This window comes from Pongo pygmaeus, chromosome 6 (assembly GCF_028885625.2).
Source record: "Pongo pygmaeus isolate AG05252 chromosome 6, NHGRI_mPonPyg2-v2.0_pri, whole genome shotgun sequence".
Classification (NCBI taxonomy): Eukaryota; Metazoa; Chordata; class Mammalia; order Primates; family Hominidae; genus Pongo; species Pongo pygmaeus.
The window spans coordinates 101846075-101868390 of NC_072379.2; the positions used below are offsets into that span (position 1 = coordinate 101846075).

Sequence of the window (22316 nt, forward strand, 5' to 3'; positions counted from 1 at the left end):
GGTACATCCTTAACCAAACAAATTCCTTCCCTATCCAGGAAGTTTGCCTACCAAAGGCTGTGGTGTAATTTTTTGAGGTATGCACATCTAAGTAACAAGGAGGCAGGGAGCACAACCAGCTTATCTTGCTAGATGATGCACAGTAAACTGGTGATAAATCAGGTGAAAGATGCCACAAACAGAATGGCCTCCAAGAACTTTATGAATAAGACACGTCTATAGATTGTTAAGCTTTTACCATATAAGTCAGAATGAGATAGTTATGTTGTGGCAACAAACAACTCTCAATCTCTATGGTTTAACCTAGAAAAGTTTATTTCTTGCGTATTTTATATGTCCAGTGTAGGTTGGCAAGGGAGTCTGCTTATTGTAGACACTCATTGAGATGTAAGATTCTTCTCAATACAAGCTTCCATGGAGCAGGGAAGATGGCGAAGTGTACATGGGCTCTTAAAGCCATATGTCTCATTTTCATTCACATTTCATTTAGACATGCCAAACTTTATAGGCTGTGGGGAAAGTAAAATCCTCCATTTTTCTAGGGAGAAAGCAAGCTGGAAATATTGTTGAATGGCAATAATGAGTATCCAAACCATATGCTGTGTCATCAGGAAGCAGTGCAAATAGACTTATTATATTATCTCAGTTCTGAACAGAAATGCCTTGACTGAGTCACGATTAATGTTATCATGAGTGACAATTAATGTTGTTTTCTAGAATTCAATCAAGAGGCACCTACTTGAAAAACGTTTCTTAATCTTTTGTAAAATGATATAGTTAAAAATACTGATCTCTGTGTTACCTCTTCTACCTAGTACAAGCATAGATGCTATAAATTTATTCTGGAATACCAAGCCTAGAAAAAAAGCACACCTTTAAAAAAATCAGAATGTGTCTGCTTTCCTTTTTATCACTCAACAATGAGAACTAAATGAGCCTATATTTTCTCCCTTTGTCTTCACTGCCAGGAAGCTAAGAGTTAAATTTGTTGCTCCTTTAATGAAACGAATTCACTTCATGTTCTCAGTCCATTGATTTCATTCTTCCCATTAATTGATTTTTAATTTATTGTTTTATTATTTGTTTTAATAGTCATTTAAAGGGATCATTTATATTGCAAGATATCTCAACTTGTCTATGTATATGTAAGGAGGCATTAAATCATTAACAATCTATGTGTAGTGAAAGTCTGATATAATAATGTCTTATAACTCTTTTAGCCTTCAATACATTTTGTTCATTGCTATACTCTCAGTGTCCAGAACAGCACTTTTGTACATGCACACATAGATGCTCAATAAATATTTGCTAAATAAATGAGTAAATGTGTCTTACTCACAAGCAGGTGCACGTGCTTACACACACAGACATTTTGGAAATTTTGTCCCAGGGCTCTTTACCTCAAGAGTCACTACTTCAACTTGGATAGGTATAGCTAGACTATATAAATTCTTTTAAGTTATTGCGATCATCGAGATACATAAATGTTCCCTATAAATTGCAGCCACAGCACATAATAAGAATGTAGGCTGATCATAAACCCAAAAGACACAATCATGAACGCCATGATCCCTAGTGTTGAAATCCTGAATGATGAAAATCTCTAAAACCTAAAATTTCTAACATCTAAAATACCCCAAATCACAAACCCAAAAGATGAAAATCCCAAATGTTGAAATTCTGAAAGCTTAATTCTGGGGAGGGGATCAGTGCATTCATCACTGTATGCAGGATTGTCGCATCATATTAGTTGCACCATGTTCGGTGGAACTATTAACTTGTCTTTATTTGAAAAATAAGTATGGTTTAAAGAGATGCATATGGGTGCCAAGTTGACAAGAGATGGACTGTGGACTTAATTTCAGGTGTCAACTAGACTGGGTTAAAGAAAACCTAGAAACCTGGTGCAGCATTATTTCGGGCCTGTCTGTGAGGGCGAGTCTGAGTGGACTAGGTGGGAAAGATCTGCCCTCAGAGTTGGTGGCACCATCCAATTAGCCAGAAGGCCAAGAGAAAGCAAATACAGAAGGCAAACTGGTATCTCTCTGAGATCTAGGACAGACTTTTCTTCTGTTTCGCTGGTCATCAGAACTTCAGGTTTGCCAGCCTTTGGACTCCAGTACTTATATCAGAGACTCCCTGGGGCCTGAGGCTTCCAGCCTCTCTCTGAGAATTACACCATTGGCTTCCCTGGTTCTGAGGCCTTTGGACTTAGACTGAGCCATGCTACTGACATCTCAGGGTCTCCAACTTGCAGATGGTCTATCATGGAACTAGTTAGCCACCATAATCGTGTGAACCAATTTCCCCTAAAAAAATCCCCTCTCATGTATCTATATATATACATATCCTATTGATGCTGTCTCTCTGGAGAACCTAACTAATTCAGATTTGGTATTGGGGAAGCCAAATATCACTCCTTCTTACTGTATTCCTTATAATACAATGAAAGAGATCTGCAAATTTGTTTCCTCACAAAAAGGCTGTGACAAGTTAAGTGTATGAGGCGACTTAATAGTGAAAGATAAGTTTAGAAGATTCCAATTCAAGATGGCTGACCAGAGATATCAGACACCCATCCTTTCCACAAGGAAGAACCAAAATTATGAGTAGATAACCATACCTTGAATAGAACATCTAGGAGAGAATACTAAAGACCAACAGAAAACTCACAGGAAACACCTGAGGCACAAAAGGAGAAGGAAACAAGTAGCCAGCATGGCTGAGATTGGCCAGGAACCTAGAAAGGCTTGGAACTATGGGGAAAGAGCTTCAGCAGTCCACATCCCTGCCACAGACTGCTGCAATCCAAGCTGTGGGAGAGCGCCACTACCCACACAAACTCTGAAACTAGCATGGGTGGTGATTTGGAGACCCTGTGAAGGCAATGCACCAGACAGGGAACTCATGCTGGGTCACTCATGCCCCACTCCTGAGACCTGAATAGCTGCAGCAGGCAGCCATTTGGGGACTGCTGCTGCCATAGGACTGCATCTTGCCCTTGGTAACAGCCCCCATATCTCCACATCCTAGGAGTTCCTGCTGATATTCCCAATGCCCACTTGGAAGGCTGCAGTGGAGTAGCACTGGCTGGACGCAAAGGTTCTGCAAGGTCCCCCAGTTCTCTAGCCCACAGGGAGTATTGCTCCCCAGGGAAAGGACAGTGCAGTACAACAAAAGGCACAGAACCTTACATATCAGTATTAGCCTTGAACGTAATGGGCTAAATCCTCAACTAGGAAGGTACAGACTGGCAGACTGGATAAGAAAACACAGATCCAACTATTTGTTGCCTACAATAGACCCACTTAATGGGTAAAGACACCTACAGACTCAACATAAAGGGGTGGAAAAAGATATACCACACAAATGGAAAACAAAAATGAGTAAGAGTAGCTATACTCATGTAAGATAAAAGACCGTAATTCAATAAAAGTTTAAAAAGACTGAAAAGGGCATTATATAATGATAAAGAGTTCAATTCAACAAGAAGAGACAACCATCCTAAATATATATGTACCCAACCATGGAACACCCACATTCATAAAATAAATACTGCTAGGCCTAAGAAAAAAGATAGACAGCAACATAATAATATCAGTAGCTTTAACACCCCTCTGACAGCACTAGATAGATCACTGAGGCAGAAAATGACCAAAGAACCTCTGAACTTAAATTGGACTCTAGGCCAAATGGACATAACAGACATTTAAAGAACATTACACCCAACAACCACAGAATATACTGCTTCACTTCTGCACATGGAACATTCTCAAAAACAGTCCATAGGCTAGGCCACAAAGCAAGTCTCAATAAATTTTTAAAAATCAAAATTGTAGTAAATATCTTAGACCATGGCAGAATAGAATTAGATATCAATATCAAGAGGAACTCTCAAAACTATATAAATTACATGGAAACTAAACAACTTGCTCCTGAATGATCTTTGAGTAAGTGATGAAATTAAGGCAGGAATAAAAAAAATTTTGAAACAAATGAAAATAGGGACACAATATACCAAAACCTCTGAGATACAGCAAAAGCAGTGCTAAGAGGAAAGTTTATAGCTTTAAATGCCTATATAAAAAAGATAGAAAGACTGTAAATTAGCAATATTGCACCTCAAGGAAGTAGAAAAATAAAGACAAAACAAACCCAAAACTAGTGGAAGAAAAGAAATAACAAAGATCAGAGCAGAACTAAATGAAATTGAAACCAAGAAAATGAATACAAAGGATCAATAAGATGATAAACTGGCTCTTTGAAAAGATAACAAAGTTGATAGACTGCTAGATTATGCAAGATAAAAAGAGAGAAGATTCAAATAAGCACAATCAGGAATAATAAAGGTGACATTACAACTGATATCAGAGAAATAAAAAAGATCATTGGAGACTCCTATGAACATCTCTATGCACACAAACTAGAAAACCTAGAGAAAATGGTAAATTCCTGGAAACATACAACCTTCCAAGCATTAACTAGGAAGAAATAGAAATTTTGAACATACCAATAATAAGTAATAATTTTAAAGCAGTAATAAAAAGTCTTCCAACAACAACAACAACAACAAAAACCCCGGTACAAGATGGATTCACAGATAAATTTTACTAGATGTACAAAGCAGAGCTGGTACCAAACTTACTAAAGCAATTCCAAAAATTGATGGGAAGGGATTCTTTCCTAACTCAATCTACAAAACCAGAATCACCCTGATAACCAAAATTAGGCAAGGGCATAACCAAAAAAGAAAACAGGCTAGTATCCCTGATGAACACAGACACAAAAATCCTCAAGAAGATACTAGCAAACTGAAAACAACAGCACATCGAAAAGATATACATCATGATTGAATGAGTTTATTCCATGGATGTAAGGATAGTTCAACACACCTAAGTCAGTAAATGTCATTCACCACATAAACAGAATTAAAAACAAAAAACATATGATCATTTCAATAGATGCAGAAAGAGCATTAGATAAAATCCAACATCCATTCATGATGTCGATATGATATAAACCCTCAACAATCTGGGCATCAAAGCAACACACCTCAAAATAATAAAAGCCAGGCTGGGCCTGATGGCTCATGCCTGTAATCCCAGCACTTTGGGAGGCCGAGGCGGGTGGATCATGAGGTCAGGAGTTCAAGACCAGCCTGAACAACATGGTGAAACCCTGTTTCTACTAAAAAATACAAAAATTAGCTGGGCATGGGGGTGCACACCTGTAATCCCAGCTACTCAGGAGGCTGAGGCAGGAGAATTGCTTGAACCTGGGAGGCAGAGGTTGCAGCGAGCAGAGATCACGCCACTGCACTCCAGCCTGGGCGACAGAGTGAGACTCCAACTCAGAAAAAATAAAAAATAAATAAAAAATTAAAGCCATATATGACAAACCCATAGCCAACATGATACTGAATTAATAGGGAAAAGGTAAAATCATTCCTCCCAAGAACTGGGACAATACAAGGATGCTCACCCTCTCTACACCTGTTCAACATAGTACTAGAAGTCTTAGCTAAAGCAGTCAAGCAAGAGAAAGAAATGAAAAGCATCCAAATTGAGAAACAGGAAATCAGATTATTTCTGTTCACTGATGACATGATCTTATACCTAGAAAACCCTAAAGACTCTTCCAAAAAACTCCTAGACTTGAAAAATGACTTCAGTAAAGTGTAAGGACACAAAATCAGTGTACAAAAATCAGAGCCTATACACCAATAACACTGAAGCTGAGTACCAAATCAAGAATTCAATCCCACTGACAATCTCCAAAATAAAATAAGTACCTAGGAATACATTTAACCAAGGAGATGAATCATCTCTACAAGGAAAACTAGAAAACACTGTAGATGGAAGAAACTGTAGATCACAAAAACAAATGGAAAAAATCCTGTGCTCATGGATTGGAAGAATCAACATTGTTAAAATGACCACAATGCCCAAAGCAATCTACAGATTCCTATGAAATTACCAATGTCATTTTTCACAGAATTAGAAAAAACAACCCTAAAATTAATATAGAATCCAAAAAGAGTCTGAAGAGCCAAAGCAATCCTAAACAAAAAGAAGGAAGCAAGAGGCATCACCTTACCTGACTTCAAATAACGCTACAAAGCAATAGTAACCAAAACACCATGATACTGGTATAAAAATAGACACACAGACCAATGGAACAGAATAGAGAATCCAGAAACAAAGCCCCAGATTTACAGCAAACTAATCTTTGACAAAGCTGACAAAAACTTACACTGGAGAAAGGACACCCTCTGCAATAAATAGTGCAGGGAAAATTAAATAGCCACATGCAGAAGAATGAAATTGGACCCATATCTCTCACCATATACAAAAATCAACTCAAAGTGGATTAAAGACTTAAACATAAGGCCCCAAACTACAAAAATTCTAGAAGAAAACCTCTGGGAAACTCTCCTGGATATTGGTCTAGAAAGAATTTGTGACTAAGACCTCAAAAGCACAGCCAACAAAAACAAAAACAGACAAGTAAGACTTTGTTAAACTAAAAAGCTTCTGCACAATAAAATAAATAATCTACAGAGTGAAGAGACAACCTATGGGATGGGAAAAAATATTTGTAACTTTTCATCCAACAGGGGACCAATATAATAGGAACAGAGTATACAAAGAACTCAAACAACAGCAACATAAATAAATAAATAAAACCAAAAGGTGGGCAAAGGCAAAGAATAGACATTTCTCAAAAGAAGACATACAAATGTGAAAAGGTATATGAAAAAATGTCAACATCGCTAATCATCAGAGAAATGAAAATCAAAACCACAATAAAATATTGTCTTACCCCAGTCACAGTGGTTATTATTCAAAAGACAAACAAACAGATGTTGGTGATGATATGAAGAAAAGGGAACTCTTATACACTGTTGGTGGGAATGTAAACTAGTACAGCCACTGTGGAAAACAGTATGGAGATTTCTCAAAAAACTAAAAATAAAATTACCATATGATCCAGTAATCCTACTACTGGGTGTCTACCCAAAGAAAAAGAAATCAATATATCAAAGGGATACCTGCACTTTTGTGTTTATTGCAGAACTGTTTGTTCACAATAGCTAAGATACGGAATCAACCTAAATGTTAATCAACAGATAAATGGATATACACAATGAAATACTATTTGGCCATAGAGAAGAATGAAAAAATGTGATTTCCAGCAACATGGATGGAACTGGAGGTCATTATTTCATGTGAAATAAGCCAGGGTCAAAAAGACAAATATTGCATATTCTTAGATATGTGTGGGAGCTAAAATATCAGATCACATGTTTTTCATACATGGAGGTAGAGAGTGGAAAGAGAGATAACAGAGACTAGGAAGGGTACCAAGGGAGGGAGTGAGGAGGATGAAAAGAAGTGGGTTAAAAGGTACAAACATACAGTAAGATAGAAGGAATAAATTCAATGCTTGATAGCAGAGAAGGGTGACTATACTTAACAAAAGTATACTGTATTCAAGTGATGGACGCCCTAAATATCCTGACACAATCAGTATGCATTATGTACATGTAACAATATTTCACATGTACTCTGACAAATAAGACAAAAGTGTAAAAGCTAGTTATTACTGGTGCTATGAAAGCAGAAAATTGCTTAATTGCAATGGCTGAACAATAACCAGATTTTCAGACAGCATATCCCTACAAACTTTGTAGACCACAACCACTCTCCAAATATAAGCATAGTGAGTATTTTGAAGATCATAGAAGTGAAAACAATACAAGAAATCTCCAAAAATACAAGAAATCTCCCCCCCCTCAAATTATCCAGTCATAGGATTTCTGCCCTTCCCACACTGTGCCAATTTGCTATGCTTTCTATTTGATGAGCTATATCTTCACATAATTTCCAATATGGGATGTGTAAATTATGTAAGGACTTTTAGAGAGTTATAATTTGTTTTATGCATTTTTTTTGCGCAAATTTGACTCCACAAAAGTGCAATGTTGACGTTGTGTGTATGTCGGTGTACCTAAAAATGTTGAAAAAACTTCCTCAGTAAAGGGAGAGACATCTTTTTCATACATCTGCTTTTGTGAAAGATAAAATTTCTTCAGGTCTCAGCTTTTTGGTGACTGCATATGCAGTGGTGACCCACTGAGGTTTTTGATCAATCTCATCAAAAGAGTTAAATTGTCTGTATTTCAGATGGCCACATTTATAAAGCTGAGTGCAATTACCCACCACGGTGATACACATTTATACATTTTGCTTTTTGACCTATTTCTTTATGTATACATTTTGTCTGCTCATAAATGTTAAGCCAATGCAACAGTCTTTAGTATATCTGAATGTTTATGCTTGCAAAAATAAGTATTGTGTAAAGTGGCCTATGAAGTGTTCTGTCATGTTTTTGTTTCTCAAATAAATCCCCTTTTAAGATATAAATAAATGTTTTAAAAATTATTTTTCCCAGAATTGTATTTTCAGGATTTTGATCTTTCAGGATTACAACACTTAGGGTTATAGCATTTGGGACTGTGTCTTTCTTAATGGCCCAAACCCATTAAGAATGATTCCTTTACCTGGATGCAAGAGACCTTGGAATAACAATGGTGATTCTTGTCCATTCTTCAAAGTCCCCTGTGTGATACATGGTGGGCTCACTTAGTTCTCTGGAGTTTCCTTCACATCCTTTGCCTGCAGAAGCCGGGTAACAGCCTTCTTTCACCAGAAACCAGGACATTCCAGCATCATGAGAGTACTGAAGAAGAACTGGAGCAGTACTGCTGAATTGATTGGCACAACCTATGTTTAGCTGTTAAAAGGAAGGACAAGAATTATATAAGATTTTGGTTCTAAGTCATCACTCAACAAATTAGATGGCTACAGCATCCAGGGTGCCTTCTAATGGGTCTGCATTGAATTTACAATGATAGGAATTGTGAGCTCAGTCCCAACCAAGACCCTTCAATAGATTCTGGAATTCTTTAAGCAAACAACAGGTACTTTTTACTAGAAAGCTGGACTCATTTTGTGGATTTCTTGGGATTATAGGAGAGAAGAGAGAAGCACAGTGTCTGTGGTTCTTCAGTCTCAGACAAAAGATATGCCAAGAAGCTGCTTTTTTCTCCCTCCTCAGAGGGTGCAAACAGAGGAAACCATAAGATAGAGAAGCAGCTGTTTTCTTCAGTACAGGAAGGTTTCAGTGGAATGAGAATCCTTCTTCTGTCTCCTTGCCAAAGCTCATTAAAGATCAGTGTCAACTGGCTGGGTGCTGTAGCTCACGCCTGTAATCCCAGCACTTTGGGAGGCCAAGGTGGAGGGATCATGAGGTCAGGAGTTCAAGACTAGCCTGGCCAAGATGGTGAAACCGTGTCTCTACTAAAAATACAAAAATTAGCTGGGTGTGGTGGCAGGCACCTGTAATCCCAGCTACTCGGGAGGCTGAGGCAGAGAATTGCTTGAACCCGGGAGGCGGAGGTTGCAGCGAGCCGAGATTACACCACTGCACTCCAGCCTGGGTGACAGAGCGAGACTCCGTCTCAAAAAAAAAATAAAATAAAAAAATAAAAATAAATAAATAAATAATAAATAAATAAATAAAAATAAATAAAATAAAATCAGTGTCAACTTAGATGAAACAGCTAAGTGTTTATCACAGCATCAAATAAGCAACATAATCCAGAAATGAAACTGTTACTGTTTGGTGTACTTGTATGGAGGATTGTCATCATAGGATTAATAACATTTAAAAAATTGTAAAAATACAACCTAAATCCCACTGGCCTATCATAACTGCCCTTACTTTTCTATTTTCTCTTCTGATCTTTATAGGGAAGCTATATTTTGGTCATATAGTTGAAGTTAGTACACATCTAGAGCTTTCCTCCACATTGTGTTATACATAGCATTGCAGATAATATACCTTTCTTCTTTGATTTGTCATCATCAGATAAATTCCTGAGAGAGCATTAATGAGTCAAAATGTAGAAACACTTAAAATTTTCTAGTTATCTGTGCTCATTTTGTATTGGTTGAGTCCAAATGAATCAGTTTAGGCATTGGGTATTATAGTTTAGGACAGTTTATTTCCAAATAAATGTGTAAATGAATTTTATTACTTTTCATAATTATAAATGTCAAACTCTTTTTCTCATGTTCATTTAATTACCTGCCCTCTTATATGAATGGCCTATTCACATCTTATTTCATTTGTTGGCTGGAGCCACAAATTTTGTTGTATAAGACTTTACTAAATAAGAACAGTCTGATTTTTAGAGGGAAAATTGAAATCAGGAATGAAAAGAACATGATATGACAAAAAAAAAAAAAATAAAGGCAGAGACATGGGCTAATAATATTGAGCCATAGCTCAGGAGGTCAATCAGTTAATCCTCAAGGCTGTAAGGTAGCTTTATCTAGTTTTTAAAAAGAAGGTTTAGTGTCTTCTTTATTTCCATACTCAGAGCTAGAAAGCATTTTAGAGAATTTATAATTTGGTTAGTAGAAATTTTATTGTGCACAATTTATCCAAGTTTATATAGTAAAACATCAAGAATATAATTAAAAACTTAACCCTCTCAGATGCATGATTAAACTCTTCTAACACAAATTCCTTTTACTGATTTACTCAATAGTAACAATGGCCTTTGGTTGGTATGTGGTGAGAGCAGCCACATTGGGCACGCCTAGTTAACTTTTTGTCTTAAATTTGCCATGATTGCTGTTGTTTCTAACATAGACAAGTTGTTGGAACTTTAAGTTCTGTGACAAGTTTGTGCTTTAGAAATCAGATACAGGGTAGCGTAGACATACTCTCAGCTGTATTAAACATAAAATTTATCTTAAACTTTCCATTCAGGATTTAGGCCTACCTTCAACAAATATTTACTTGTGTACCTTCTATGGATCAGATACATAGGTTTAAGTCTCTCCTATCTTTAAAAATAAAAATAAAACAAAAGAAAATAAAAATTCTCCCTGATTTTTGGTGTCCCTCTAACTACACAGCTAAACAAATTGAGAGAAAGGTCGTATTCACTGTGTAGACCTCTTTACTCAACATTTTAAAATCCATTGTAATCTGACCTTTGCTGTTGCTGCCCCAGTGAAATTATCAAGAAAAATGTCTGTCTCACAAAATGCAATGGGAAAATTTAATCCTTATTTTACTTGATTCTTCTATTGCTTTTAACACTGTTAACTATTTCTTTTTTGTTGACCATCTAGCCTGCCTTTTAAGTGTTGGTGTTTTCTATGATTCAATCTTGACTTTATCATTTTACTGTATTCATGCTTCTTAATCTCATTCACAATCATAACCTCACGTTTCTTCTGAATGCCTGTAGTTTGAATAACAGATACGACCTCTCTCCTTCTTTCTGGACAAATATACATTACCACTTCTTTTTCATTTCCACTTCACCAGCCCATCAGCACCCTAACTCCGTATGTCCACGCCAGTTCTCTTCATCTGCCCTCCTAAGACAAACCTTCATCTTTCTGTAGTTCAGCAGCGAGAATCAGAAATAGGAGAATAATTCTAGACTCCATTCTATTACTCAACAGTCACCCAAATCTGTTGATTGTATTGCTTTAACATCTTTAGACTCATTTATTTATCTTTATAACCCGTGTTATGCCTTAACCTGGACTTCTCATTTCTGACTTTGATTACAGCTCTACCATCCTTACTTTACTCAAAATGTATTTAAAAATCTGATCATTTATCTCTGCCTCTTCCACAGGTCCTATCTCCCATAATCTCTTACTTGGATCATTGAATAGCTGCTCAATGTTTCTGCCCTTGACCCTGCACAGTTACCAGAGCAATGATTCTTTAAAAGCCTAAGTCAGAACGTGTCACCTTTCTGCTAGCCATTTTATTCAGAACAGAAGTCAAAGTTTGACCTTACTTTTTTCACCTGTCCCACCCTTGCTCACTTTCTCTGCTATGGTCACAATGGCATACTTGTGGTTTCTAGAACATTTCCAAGAACATTCCTACCTCAAGATGTTGGTCCTTTTTGTTGTCTGTGCCTGGAATGATCTTTTCCACATAACTGCATGACTCACTCCTTTATTTTCTGTAGGTCGTGGCTTAAGTGTGTCATTTTATCAATGAAGCCAACCAACCTGACAACCTTTTATAAAATGGTAATCATCCTCCATTACTCTCTGTTTGTATTTATTTTCATAGCCTAGAAATGTGTCTAGAATATAGAGACTTTATAAGTATTTGCTGAATGAAGGAAGGAATGTATTTGCTGACTCTGGTTTCCTCTCTTATTAGGTCAACATCCATACTGCGGCTGAATGATTCTTCTAAAACACAGGTCTGATTCTGGCATTCAGTAGGTTAAAACTCTTTCATGACTCATTGCTCTTGGGATAACGTTCAAACGACTTAATGTAGAATTTAATGCCCATAAGGATCAACTTTATCTCTCATCTCTGCTGCACATACTCTACAGTCCTCAAAGTTAGACTTGCCCCTTTTCTCATTTGCACTTCTGGGTATTTTCATGTATTTGCTCATTTTGTTGTCTCTAACAGGAATTCCTGCCCCTCCATTCTTCAGCTGGTTAAGTCTCTGTATTTCCAGAGACTTCCAATTTCAACCCTTCTTTCCTCCCTCCCTCCCTCCCTTCCTTCCTTCCTTCCTTCCTCCCCTTCCTTCCTTCCTTCCTCCCCTCCCTCCCTCCTTCCTTCCCTCCCTCCCCTCCATCTCTTCCACCCACCCATCCATCCATTCAACCATCCATCCATTTATTCAACTAACAGACATTTTTTGAGTGCCTGAAACATGTCAGGCACTATGCAGAGTATTCTTATAGTATCTAGAGCCAACTGATACTGCAGCATTCTTGTGACTTTATTGTGACTGTTCACTTTTCTGTCTCATTCTCTAGTTTCTGAGTTCCTTGAAAGCTAAGGTCACATTTTTCTTTTTCTTTTTCTTTTTTTTGTTAAATTTTACTTTAAGTTCTGGGACACGTTACCTATGTAACATGCAGGTTTGTTACATAGGTATTCATGGGAAAAATGTGGGGTCACATTTTTCATTTCTACAGTCCCAGTACTAGCTAGTGTTTATCACACAGCAGGTAGTCACAAAAAATGCACCAGCACTATATATTTTTGTACAAATGGCACCCCAAATTCTTGCATACAGGTTTCAAACATATATTAATTATCAACCCCTGAATGATCTATATTCTATACTTATTATTAAATAACCACAAATTAATAGCTTTCTGCTTGTGTGATATGAAAATTAAGATTTTTAAAATTAGCTTTTATTTTAGGTTCATGGGCACATATTTGTTACATAGGTAAACTGTGTGTCTCGGGAGTTTGCTGTACAGATCACTTTGTCACCCAGGTAATAAGCATACTACCCAATAGATAGTTTTTTGATCCTCTCCCTTCTCCTACCTTTCATCCTTAAGTAGGCCCCAGCGTCTGTTGTTCTCCTATGTGTCCATGTGTTCTCATTGTTTAGCTGCCACTTACAAGTGAGAACATGTGGTATCTGTTTTTCTGTTCCTTTATTAGTTTGCCTAGGATAATGGCCTCCAGCTCCACACACGTTGCTATAAAGGTCATGATTTCATCCTTTTTTATGGCTGTGTAGTGTTCCATGGTGTATATGTACCACATTTTCTTTATCTACTCTACCACAGATAAGCATGTAGGTGGATTCCATGTCTTTGCTATTGTCAATAGTGCTTTGATGAACATACACATGCATGTGTCTTTATGGTAGAATGATTTATACTTCTTTGGGTATATACCCAATAATGGGATTGCTGGGTCAAATGGTAGAGAATTAAGATTTTTCTCAAGCAGTATGCATTCCTGATCATTGTCTAAGTGCTTGAAATATTTAACACTATTTTTTAAATTTAGATTTTAAAAATTTCAGAATATTATCTTGCAAACTTTAATGCCTACACAACCATGGTTTGTGATTAATTAAATAGAAAAGGTGTCAGGAGAAACAGCATAGTATTCTGGAAACATATTTGCTATTAACATTATTTTGTTACTACTTTAGGTATTACCAACAAATGAATATAGATTCTTATATTGTTATTGATATTTTTCCATTGTAGTTTAGCATCAGAATCTAAACAAGGAAGGATAACATTTTACTAATCATATTATTTATGACTCACTTCCTTGTTTACAGACCTGTGGAAATTGTATTTGAAAAGCTGCCTATAAACATCTGATCTCTTTAATAATTCCATTTGTAAATTATTTAGCATCTGCATCCTGCCATTATGTAAGGACCATGTAGTTGTGCTAGCTCATTAAAACTGCATTACTTTCAACCCCAGAAGTCACCTATGGGATTTTATTATAAACACAATGAAATTTTGATTAGGGTTCTGAAACAAGACCTTGTCAAAGTAAATACTTGCTATACATGTTGATACGTTATCACAGAGCTGAAAAACAAGAAGCTTTTAAAAGAACAATGATGACTGGAGTAAAAATTTACTGAATTTAAGTAAGATAATTTGTTTGAAAATAATACAGCAAAAGCATAAAATACCTTGTAAGTTCAAATATCACTAGTAAGATGAAAAGGACAACTTATTCATCATTGTTTAGAAGCATGACATTCATTAAGTCACAATCAGATTGAAGTCCTAAAAGTCAACTTTATTTTTAATTCTGGTAGAGTTCCTTGAGTACCTAAAGAAATGGTATACCCAGAACTTTTGGGACTCCTTAAAAACTAATAAGCTGCTTTCGAGTAGAGCTGAAAAGCTTCGCAATTCTAACACTGTTAAGCTTTCGTACAGGTGAGTCCCTTCTTTAATAGAATATGAAAAATTTGTGTTCTTTGTGAGTTCCACTTATACGTCTGGAAGATATTTTACTCCTTAACTTGCTCTGGGAAGAAGCTTGTGCATAAATACCTTGAACTGTAGCACATATCCAGGTTTCAGGGTCAAATCTCGAGTTACTGCAAATCGATCTCCATCTGATTTTCCAAATATCATTGCTGATGGTGTGGCAGCACAGAAGGTTTCATTTTTAACCATTCCTTCATTAGCCAACATCAACCACACACTCATCTGATTCATAGGGTAATCAAAAGCTGGCTTCTCATAAAAGTTCTAATAGAAACAATACAAATAAAACAAAAGGCAATTTGATAGCTTTGAAAACAAGAAAGGAATTTTCATCTCATGACATGCTGGGCCATGTACCATTTGCATTTCTAGGAAAACACAAAAGAATCTCTATTTTTTTTTACTGCTATTAACTTTTTCTCCTGATGATTCAAAAACTGAAAGTGTTTTACCACTGTGTATCTAAATCATTTTATAAACACACTAACAATTTTGCTTGATGATTTAAGCAGACTTCAGTCTTTTTTACATCTAAATTATCCGTGAAGTGGTAGCATAGAGAGGTAACAAAAAATTAAGTACAAGCCCTTAAACTTATATTATACATTCAGTGTCAAGCGCTAAATCCTTAAGGAAATGAGTTCCTTATGCCATTCACTTTTATAATTATCTGTCTTCTTGGAGTTCAGACATTGGAAAATACCTGAGGTAAAGTTGGATTGATAACTGGGATGATCTGCTTCTGCTTCTCGGACAGAATGATGATGTCATCGACTGCCCACTGGTCATAGTCCTCCCCTGAGAACACGGGCTGCCACCAGCGGAACCTGGTGCAAGGGGTCTTGGCAGCAGCTGGAAGCTCCAGATAGACAAATCTGAATAAAAGTAAATCATTTACGGTTGGGAAAAGAAAAGCTGTGCTTTTTTTTTTCAGCTATTAAAACAAAAAGGGTAACAACAAGAGAAAAGTTTTGTTTGGTTTGATCTCAATATTTTTCAAAAGCTTGTAAGTTTGGACATATCAGACTTGAGGTTTAACCTTGTAGGCAGGTTTAGTCCTGGTCATGTTTATTTCATTTGGAATTGTATCTTTTGGAGAAGAGGGAGAATATTTCAACTGAGTTTGATTCATTGAACTATATCTCTTGACTACCATGACAATGGTCATAACTTTTTAAAGAAATATCAAGATAAAATTGTTTAATATTATTACATGATGATAACATTTAACATTTTTTTCAAAGGAATTGTTTCTCATTGTGGGAAAACATAAAAATGCATTAAAAATGAAACATAAATTGCCCATAATCTACTACATAGGGCTGGCTTCTGTTAACATTTTGATGTATCTCATCACAGCTTATAATCTTTTATATAGGCAAGGCATTATATGTATAATTTGGTGATCTACATTTTAAAACTTAACATTACATCATAAGCACATGCTCATGTTAGTAAAATTATATTTTTTAAGATCATTTTGTGTATATAATTTTTCATCATAAAGACATGCTATTCTGCAATTTGAGGAAGCCATTACATTTTTATTTACCTATAAAGTTACCTAGTCACCTTACTGAACTCTCAGTAATTTCAGATTGACATATTACTTGGAAAAAATAATTTATTTAAAATTATTGTTTAAGCCATTTTGGCACCATTATCAATTCCCTCTCTGCTATATTGCATCTAGGAGAATCTCACAAGGCTTCATCTCCCACCCTATTCCTACTGTATCTCTCATTTCATCCAGTTGCCTTTTTTCTGTTTTCTCCTTCTCCCCTAAATCCCTTAGAAGAAATGCTTTCTGCTGGTCTGTTTGCATGTCTACTTATGTTTTATCTTGGAAAGTTTTGTCACCTTTAAATGATCTAATACTTTAAAAAGTCAAACTTACGAACCTTCAATCTACAAAACAGGTATGTTTTAAGTAAAATGTTTAAAACATATTCAATCTGTAAGAACTGGGTTTATATATTCTTAAATAATTTTTTTCAATAAACAAGTCTCATTTGTAAAATGAAAACAGGGACAAGATCCGTATATTCAAACTTAATAGTAGTCAACATACAAAAAATTATTTTTTTATTAAAATGAAAATACAGAGATTATAAAAAGGAGTATTCTAAAATAATATAATTGAACAGACTTTAATAATACTTATATAAAATATAAACACAGAATTTCAAAATACTACATAATTGCAAAAGAACTAAATTTAAATACATATAAATACATTGCCTGGTACAGGTATTACTATTAAACACGGGTCATCTCCCCAAACTCTTCAACAGTCATTGCCTAAGACATTTTATTACATATATTCCCCATATATCAAAATTAAGACAGGGATAGGCCAATGCAAAATTTTTAGAAAATCTGAGCTCTATACACTTACTCATACACTGTTTAGGGATAGCCTTGGGTGCAGCCGTGTGAAACATTTTAACAAAAAAATCCATCTTACTGTTAAAATCTAAGAGCTAAGCATACTTTGTGTGTGTACTAAAAATAATCAAACAAGCCTGCAAATGGGAAAATGAGCACGGAACATCCCCATATTCCATGGTTTATTTGAGTAAACAGTGGTTACTTGTCTTGCTTTTCTTCTAGTCACAAGTTTTTAAAAATCTTTAAAAATTCAAACATGAATACAAATGCTTTCTGTCCAGTCACTTAAGTGAAATAAAATCTTTATATACTGGGCTATCATTCATGTTAAATATTTATAGGTTTGTCTATTTTTGCAACAGTTAACATTTTGGAAACACATCAACAATGATTTAACCTTTACCATTCCTGGAAACTACTGCAAGACCCATCAGGTGGGTGGTTACCTGGGTTTGCTGAAGTCTGAAAAGTACATCTCTGCTAGCAGGTGCCACTGGATGCCCCCATTGTTGCTGTACTGAAGGAGGACGCTCTCCTCTCTGCTGTCAGGCTTGTTGCATGAAGCACTCTCTCCGCCTATCTGGATGTAGAACTGGACAAAATCCACCCAAGAAGTATCCAGGTCCCAACTCACCAGTTGTCTTTTCCCAGCCTTTCAGAAAAGAAGAAAAATCAAATTCAGTAATCTGGGAGTTCTTTGGCATTTTGTTGTTTCAGTTCCAAATTCACATGGACATCTTAGCATTATGTGGAAATGGTCTCGTCCCCATTTATTGTGGAGACAGGGGAGTCATGCCATTTAGTTGTTTCCGATCCGACTACGGTAACTGTTGCTGGATACCTTTGCTTAATGCCTACATTACTGATTCCCAGGCTGGGTTATGAGAGACCCTTGGGAATTGCTAATTACACCAAAGAGTACTAAAAAGCTTTTTAAAATTTTAATGAAAACACTCCAAATCCTTACTTTGCATATTTCCTCTAGGCAGAACAATGGAGATGAAAGACCATCTATTTGAAATCTGTTGGAGCTGGGTTTGAATCTCAGCCCATTATTCATACTGATCACTAGCTGTGTGACCTTTCTGAGCTTTTATTTTCCTCAAAGGTACAATATGGATAATAATACCTTCCTCATATGGTGTTGTGACAATTAGATGAAATAACATGTTGCATGGAACTTGCTAGTACACAGCATGTCTTCCAGAGGGAACATCCTCTCCAGAGATATGCCACTGACCCTCCTGTCCTGTGGGAATTAAAGTAGACCAGGCAAGGTAGAAGCTTCTTGACAAAAAGAAAGAGTACTTGAGGCCAGGCGTGGTGGCTCATGCCTGTAATCCCAGCACTTTGGGAGGCCGAGGTGGGTGGATCAGCTGAGGTCGGGAGTTTGAGACCAGCCTGGCCAACATGGTGAAACCCTGTCTCTACTAAAAATATAAAAATTAGCCAGGTATGGTGGCACACGCCTGTAATCCCAGCTATTCAGGAGGCTGAGGCAGGAGAATCGCTTAAACCTCAGAGATGGAGGTTGCAGTGAGCTGAGATCAGGCCACTGCACCCCAGCTTGGGTGACAGAGTGAGACTCTGTCTCAAAAAAGAAAATAAAGAGTACTTGAATTGAATCTCTCAGGATCCTAGTCTCCTTCCCTTCTCTCTCACAAACAGAGGTTAGGAGAGATGATTTAAATAAATTGTTGCAACCACTAATGGTCTCTGTGTCTTCAAAGTGTTACAAATTTCCTGAAATCCAGTAACTTGCTTCCTTTGCTTAGTGAGTCCCCTGCAGGTCACAGTCCTGTAGTGAGGTGCCAGATAGAAATTAACAAGGTTTGTCATTGTTCCTGTTGTTCAAAATGATTTCAGCTAATGGGGCTGAAGAAAGGTTTGCTTATGAGAGTCTTCCACCTAAACAGATTCTTCCAAAGCTCATCCATGGATTTCTCTTGAGCTGGTCTCTGAGAGTTCCCAGGAAGTTCAATTAAAAGTTGGGAAGAAAACCTGAGATAATATACATAGTATTAGAGAAAAATGGCTCTCACACTTAGGATTTAAACTCTAATCCACTAAGTTAATTAAGAAAGGGTTTCGGTTATTAGAAGTCACAGGGGAAATACCTGGGGTTAATTAAAAGACTATACTGCTACTGATAGGTCTAAAGCCAATTAAGAGTTTTCAAAATAAACAAGGGTGCTAGCAAAATAAGAACTGAAGTTAATTCAGAGACAGAAACTCATTCTTCGGAAATCTCAATTTTAGATATGTATTTGGGGAAATCTTGTAAGTTACATGCATTTTTAAGTTGTTATATATGCCTTTTAATTTTTCCTGTTCTTGATTTGAAATATTGTAAGTGAGAACAACTCAGAGATCCTAGCATTTTCAAGCCTCAGGATCATTACAGGAAGAATGATTTTTGGAAGAAAAACTACAGAACCTAGCAGGTTAATTCCAATCCAGCAAACTCCTATGAAAAACCTGGCATGTGGAAATGAGCCAGAAGGATAAAGATCTAAGGTGAGGGGAATTATAAAAATCCAATTATCGCAATTAGTTGCTTGAAATGATTGCTCTACTGTGAAATTCAGAGTAGTGTTGTTTTTCCAGGAGACTATGGTGTTAGTCTACAGAGGTTTTGAAAGAATGTTTTGTGGGATTTTTGTAAATGATGGAAAATATCACACAAATGCTTAGCTTGGCACTGAAAGTGTTTTTTCCTAGAGAATAGCACAAATCATTTTCTTTTGTTTGGTGACCTGAAATGCTGAACATTGTTTTAAAGGAAGAAAAAAGAAAAGGGAAATGGCTCATGGCAAAGTTTTTGCCAGAATTCAGAATTCAATGTAACATATGCTTTGCAGTTTTTCTGCTACGCTGTGATCAATGTATTTATGTGTATATGTGTAAACACATGTAATGTGTGTGTGTGCATATGTGTTGGAGTAGTAATATTGTGTCATTCCTGGTATATGGAAAATCGCCTCCAATTTCCCCCCAAAGTCTAGGTTAAAATGATTTACTGCTGTAACGGTTTAGCTAAAATAAAACAAGTTTTAACAGGTAAGCTTTCAGAATCTAGAACGTTTATAACAAAACCTCCAAAACATTTCATGACTAATCACCTTTTGCTTTCCATTAAAGTCTTTCTAAATTAATCAAAATGTCACTAGAAAGCAATTCTATTTACTTGAAAATAACCATTTCTTTAGAATCTTTGTTTCCCAGTTTTCTTTCTTATTTTTTTTCATTCATTTATTCAGTCTTTCTTCAACAATTATACCAGGCAGAACACCATGTGTTATAAAAACAAAAATGAAGGGATTCACGGACTTCTGGCAGAGACAGGAATGGCAACTGAGGGCTGCAGACCCAATTCTGATTTCTTGTCAAGCCCCATTTAGTCATATGATCACTTATTAATTTTCCAATCTATTTAGTCTCAAGAGTATGTATTGATTTGTAAATGTCTAGTGCATGACACGCATTTCTAAGCTGAACACCTTAGCCAGAGTTTGGCTCAGTCTGTGGGACTCCACATCCTGCTTGGTATTGTGAGGATGAAAATTTAAATATGATCTTTATATGTAAAAATCAGAGAGGAATTCTAAGAAAAGAGAGAAGTACAGTTTGCCAGAGCTCCAGAAAGCTTCAGGGAGGCAGTGGGATTTGAACAGAACACCGAAAGTTTATGTGAATGCAGAGAAGATGAAAGGCATAATGGTAGGCAGTGGCAAAACCTTGGATGGTGAGAAGAGCTTCGTAGCTGGAGCAAAGGGCTCATGCCTAGAAAACGAATATAAGCTATGTAGTTAGGGGCAGAAGTATCAGAGACCATCTTGAATATTTGTGATCGGATAGGGAAAGAATGGAAGTATGTATGTATGCATGTATTATTTATTTATTTGAGACAGGGTCATGCTCTGTTGCCCAGGCTGAAGTGTAATGGTGTGATCATAGCTCACCGCAACCTCAAATGCCTAGGCTCAAGCAATCCTTCTGCCTCATTCTCCTGAGTAGTTTGGAGTACAGGCATGCCCCACTATGCCCAGCTAATTTTATTTTATTATTTTAGAGACAGGCTCTTGCCATGTTGCTTGGGATGCTCTTAAACTCCTAGCCTCAAGTGATACTCCACCTCAGCCTCACAAAGTGCTAGAATTACAGGTGTGAACCACTACATCTGGGTGGAGATAAGTTTTAGATTATATGATCTAGGCTGGTGGGCAAATGGTCTAAGGAACCCTTCCTTTGGGTTACTGCCCCTTCACTTCAACATGCTTGCTGGTGGGGGCTGCCACACAGTGTATCCACCTTGCTGCCAAACAAGTGAGTGCAAGAATCTAGCTATACAATCACAGCACACCATTCCTCCCAGGACACTGTGACTGGCCGCCAGGAGTCTTCCCTGTTTTTTTCTATGGAGCTGGTTGGAAAGCCCTGTGGCTATGGTTCCATTCTCTTAGTGAGAGCTGGCCTGAAAAACAGGTCTACTCTTTCAAATCGGGTCTACTCTTAAGGGGAAAGTTCTGTGAGCTTCAGAGTTACTGGCTCCAGGTCTCTCTTGCACCAGTCCCATTTAAGCCCTCCTTCTGTTTTCCCTCCCATAAATCAAATTTCTCCCTTTTTTTAACTTAAGATAGTTCCTTTCACTTAGAATTCAAAACAGTTCTGAATGAATCAACAGAAAAAAGTAAAATATAACCCAGGGATATTTTGACAAAAATTTAGGAGGAAAGCTGAATTGGAAGGGGCAGAGAATTTTACTTTTGAAATGATGATTTTTAGTTGCAGGGCATAAATGTGAAAATATTCAATAAGACAAATTTGGAATTTATTCTCATAAAATTCAACCATGATACCTAACGCATATGATCTCTTTCTGTGTTCCCAACATTATTCTTTACTCTTTCCTTGCACCGGCTCACTTATTCCTCTCAATATCCACTTTTCAGTCAAGAAACCTGAGATACAGACAGTTGTTATAACTTTGCAATGTGAACCAATCAATAAATTTTGGAGCCCAGATAGTCTGTCTGACTTCAGAGATCATCTTGAATTAAGTGGAAGAAATATT

The 22316-nt window shown here is 36.7% G+C and overlaps 1 protein-coding gene across 2 annotated transcripts in view; it reads right to left on the reverse strand.

The window, feature by feature from the left end:
- Positions 1-22316, reverse strand: part of RELN (reelin) — a 529179-nt gene that overhangs the window by 116534 nt on the left and 390329 nt on the right. For both annotated transcript variants that reach the window (XM_054494994.1, XM_063667694.1), the window contains exons 25-28: positions 17689-17894; positions 15555-15726; positions 14915-15115; positions 8564-8796 (exon numbers count right to left, since the gene is read on the reverse strand). In XM_054494994.1, the coding sequence (XP_054350969.1) occupies positions 8564-8796; positions 14915-15115; positions 15555-15726; positions 17689-17894 (812 nt within the window). The remainder of the gene's footprint in view (positions 1-8563; positions 8797-14914; positions 15116-15554; positions 15727-17688; positions 17895-22316) is intronic.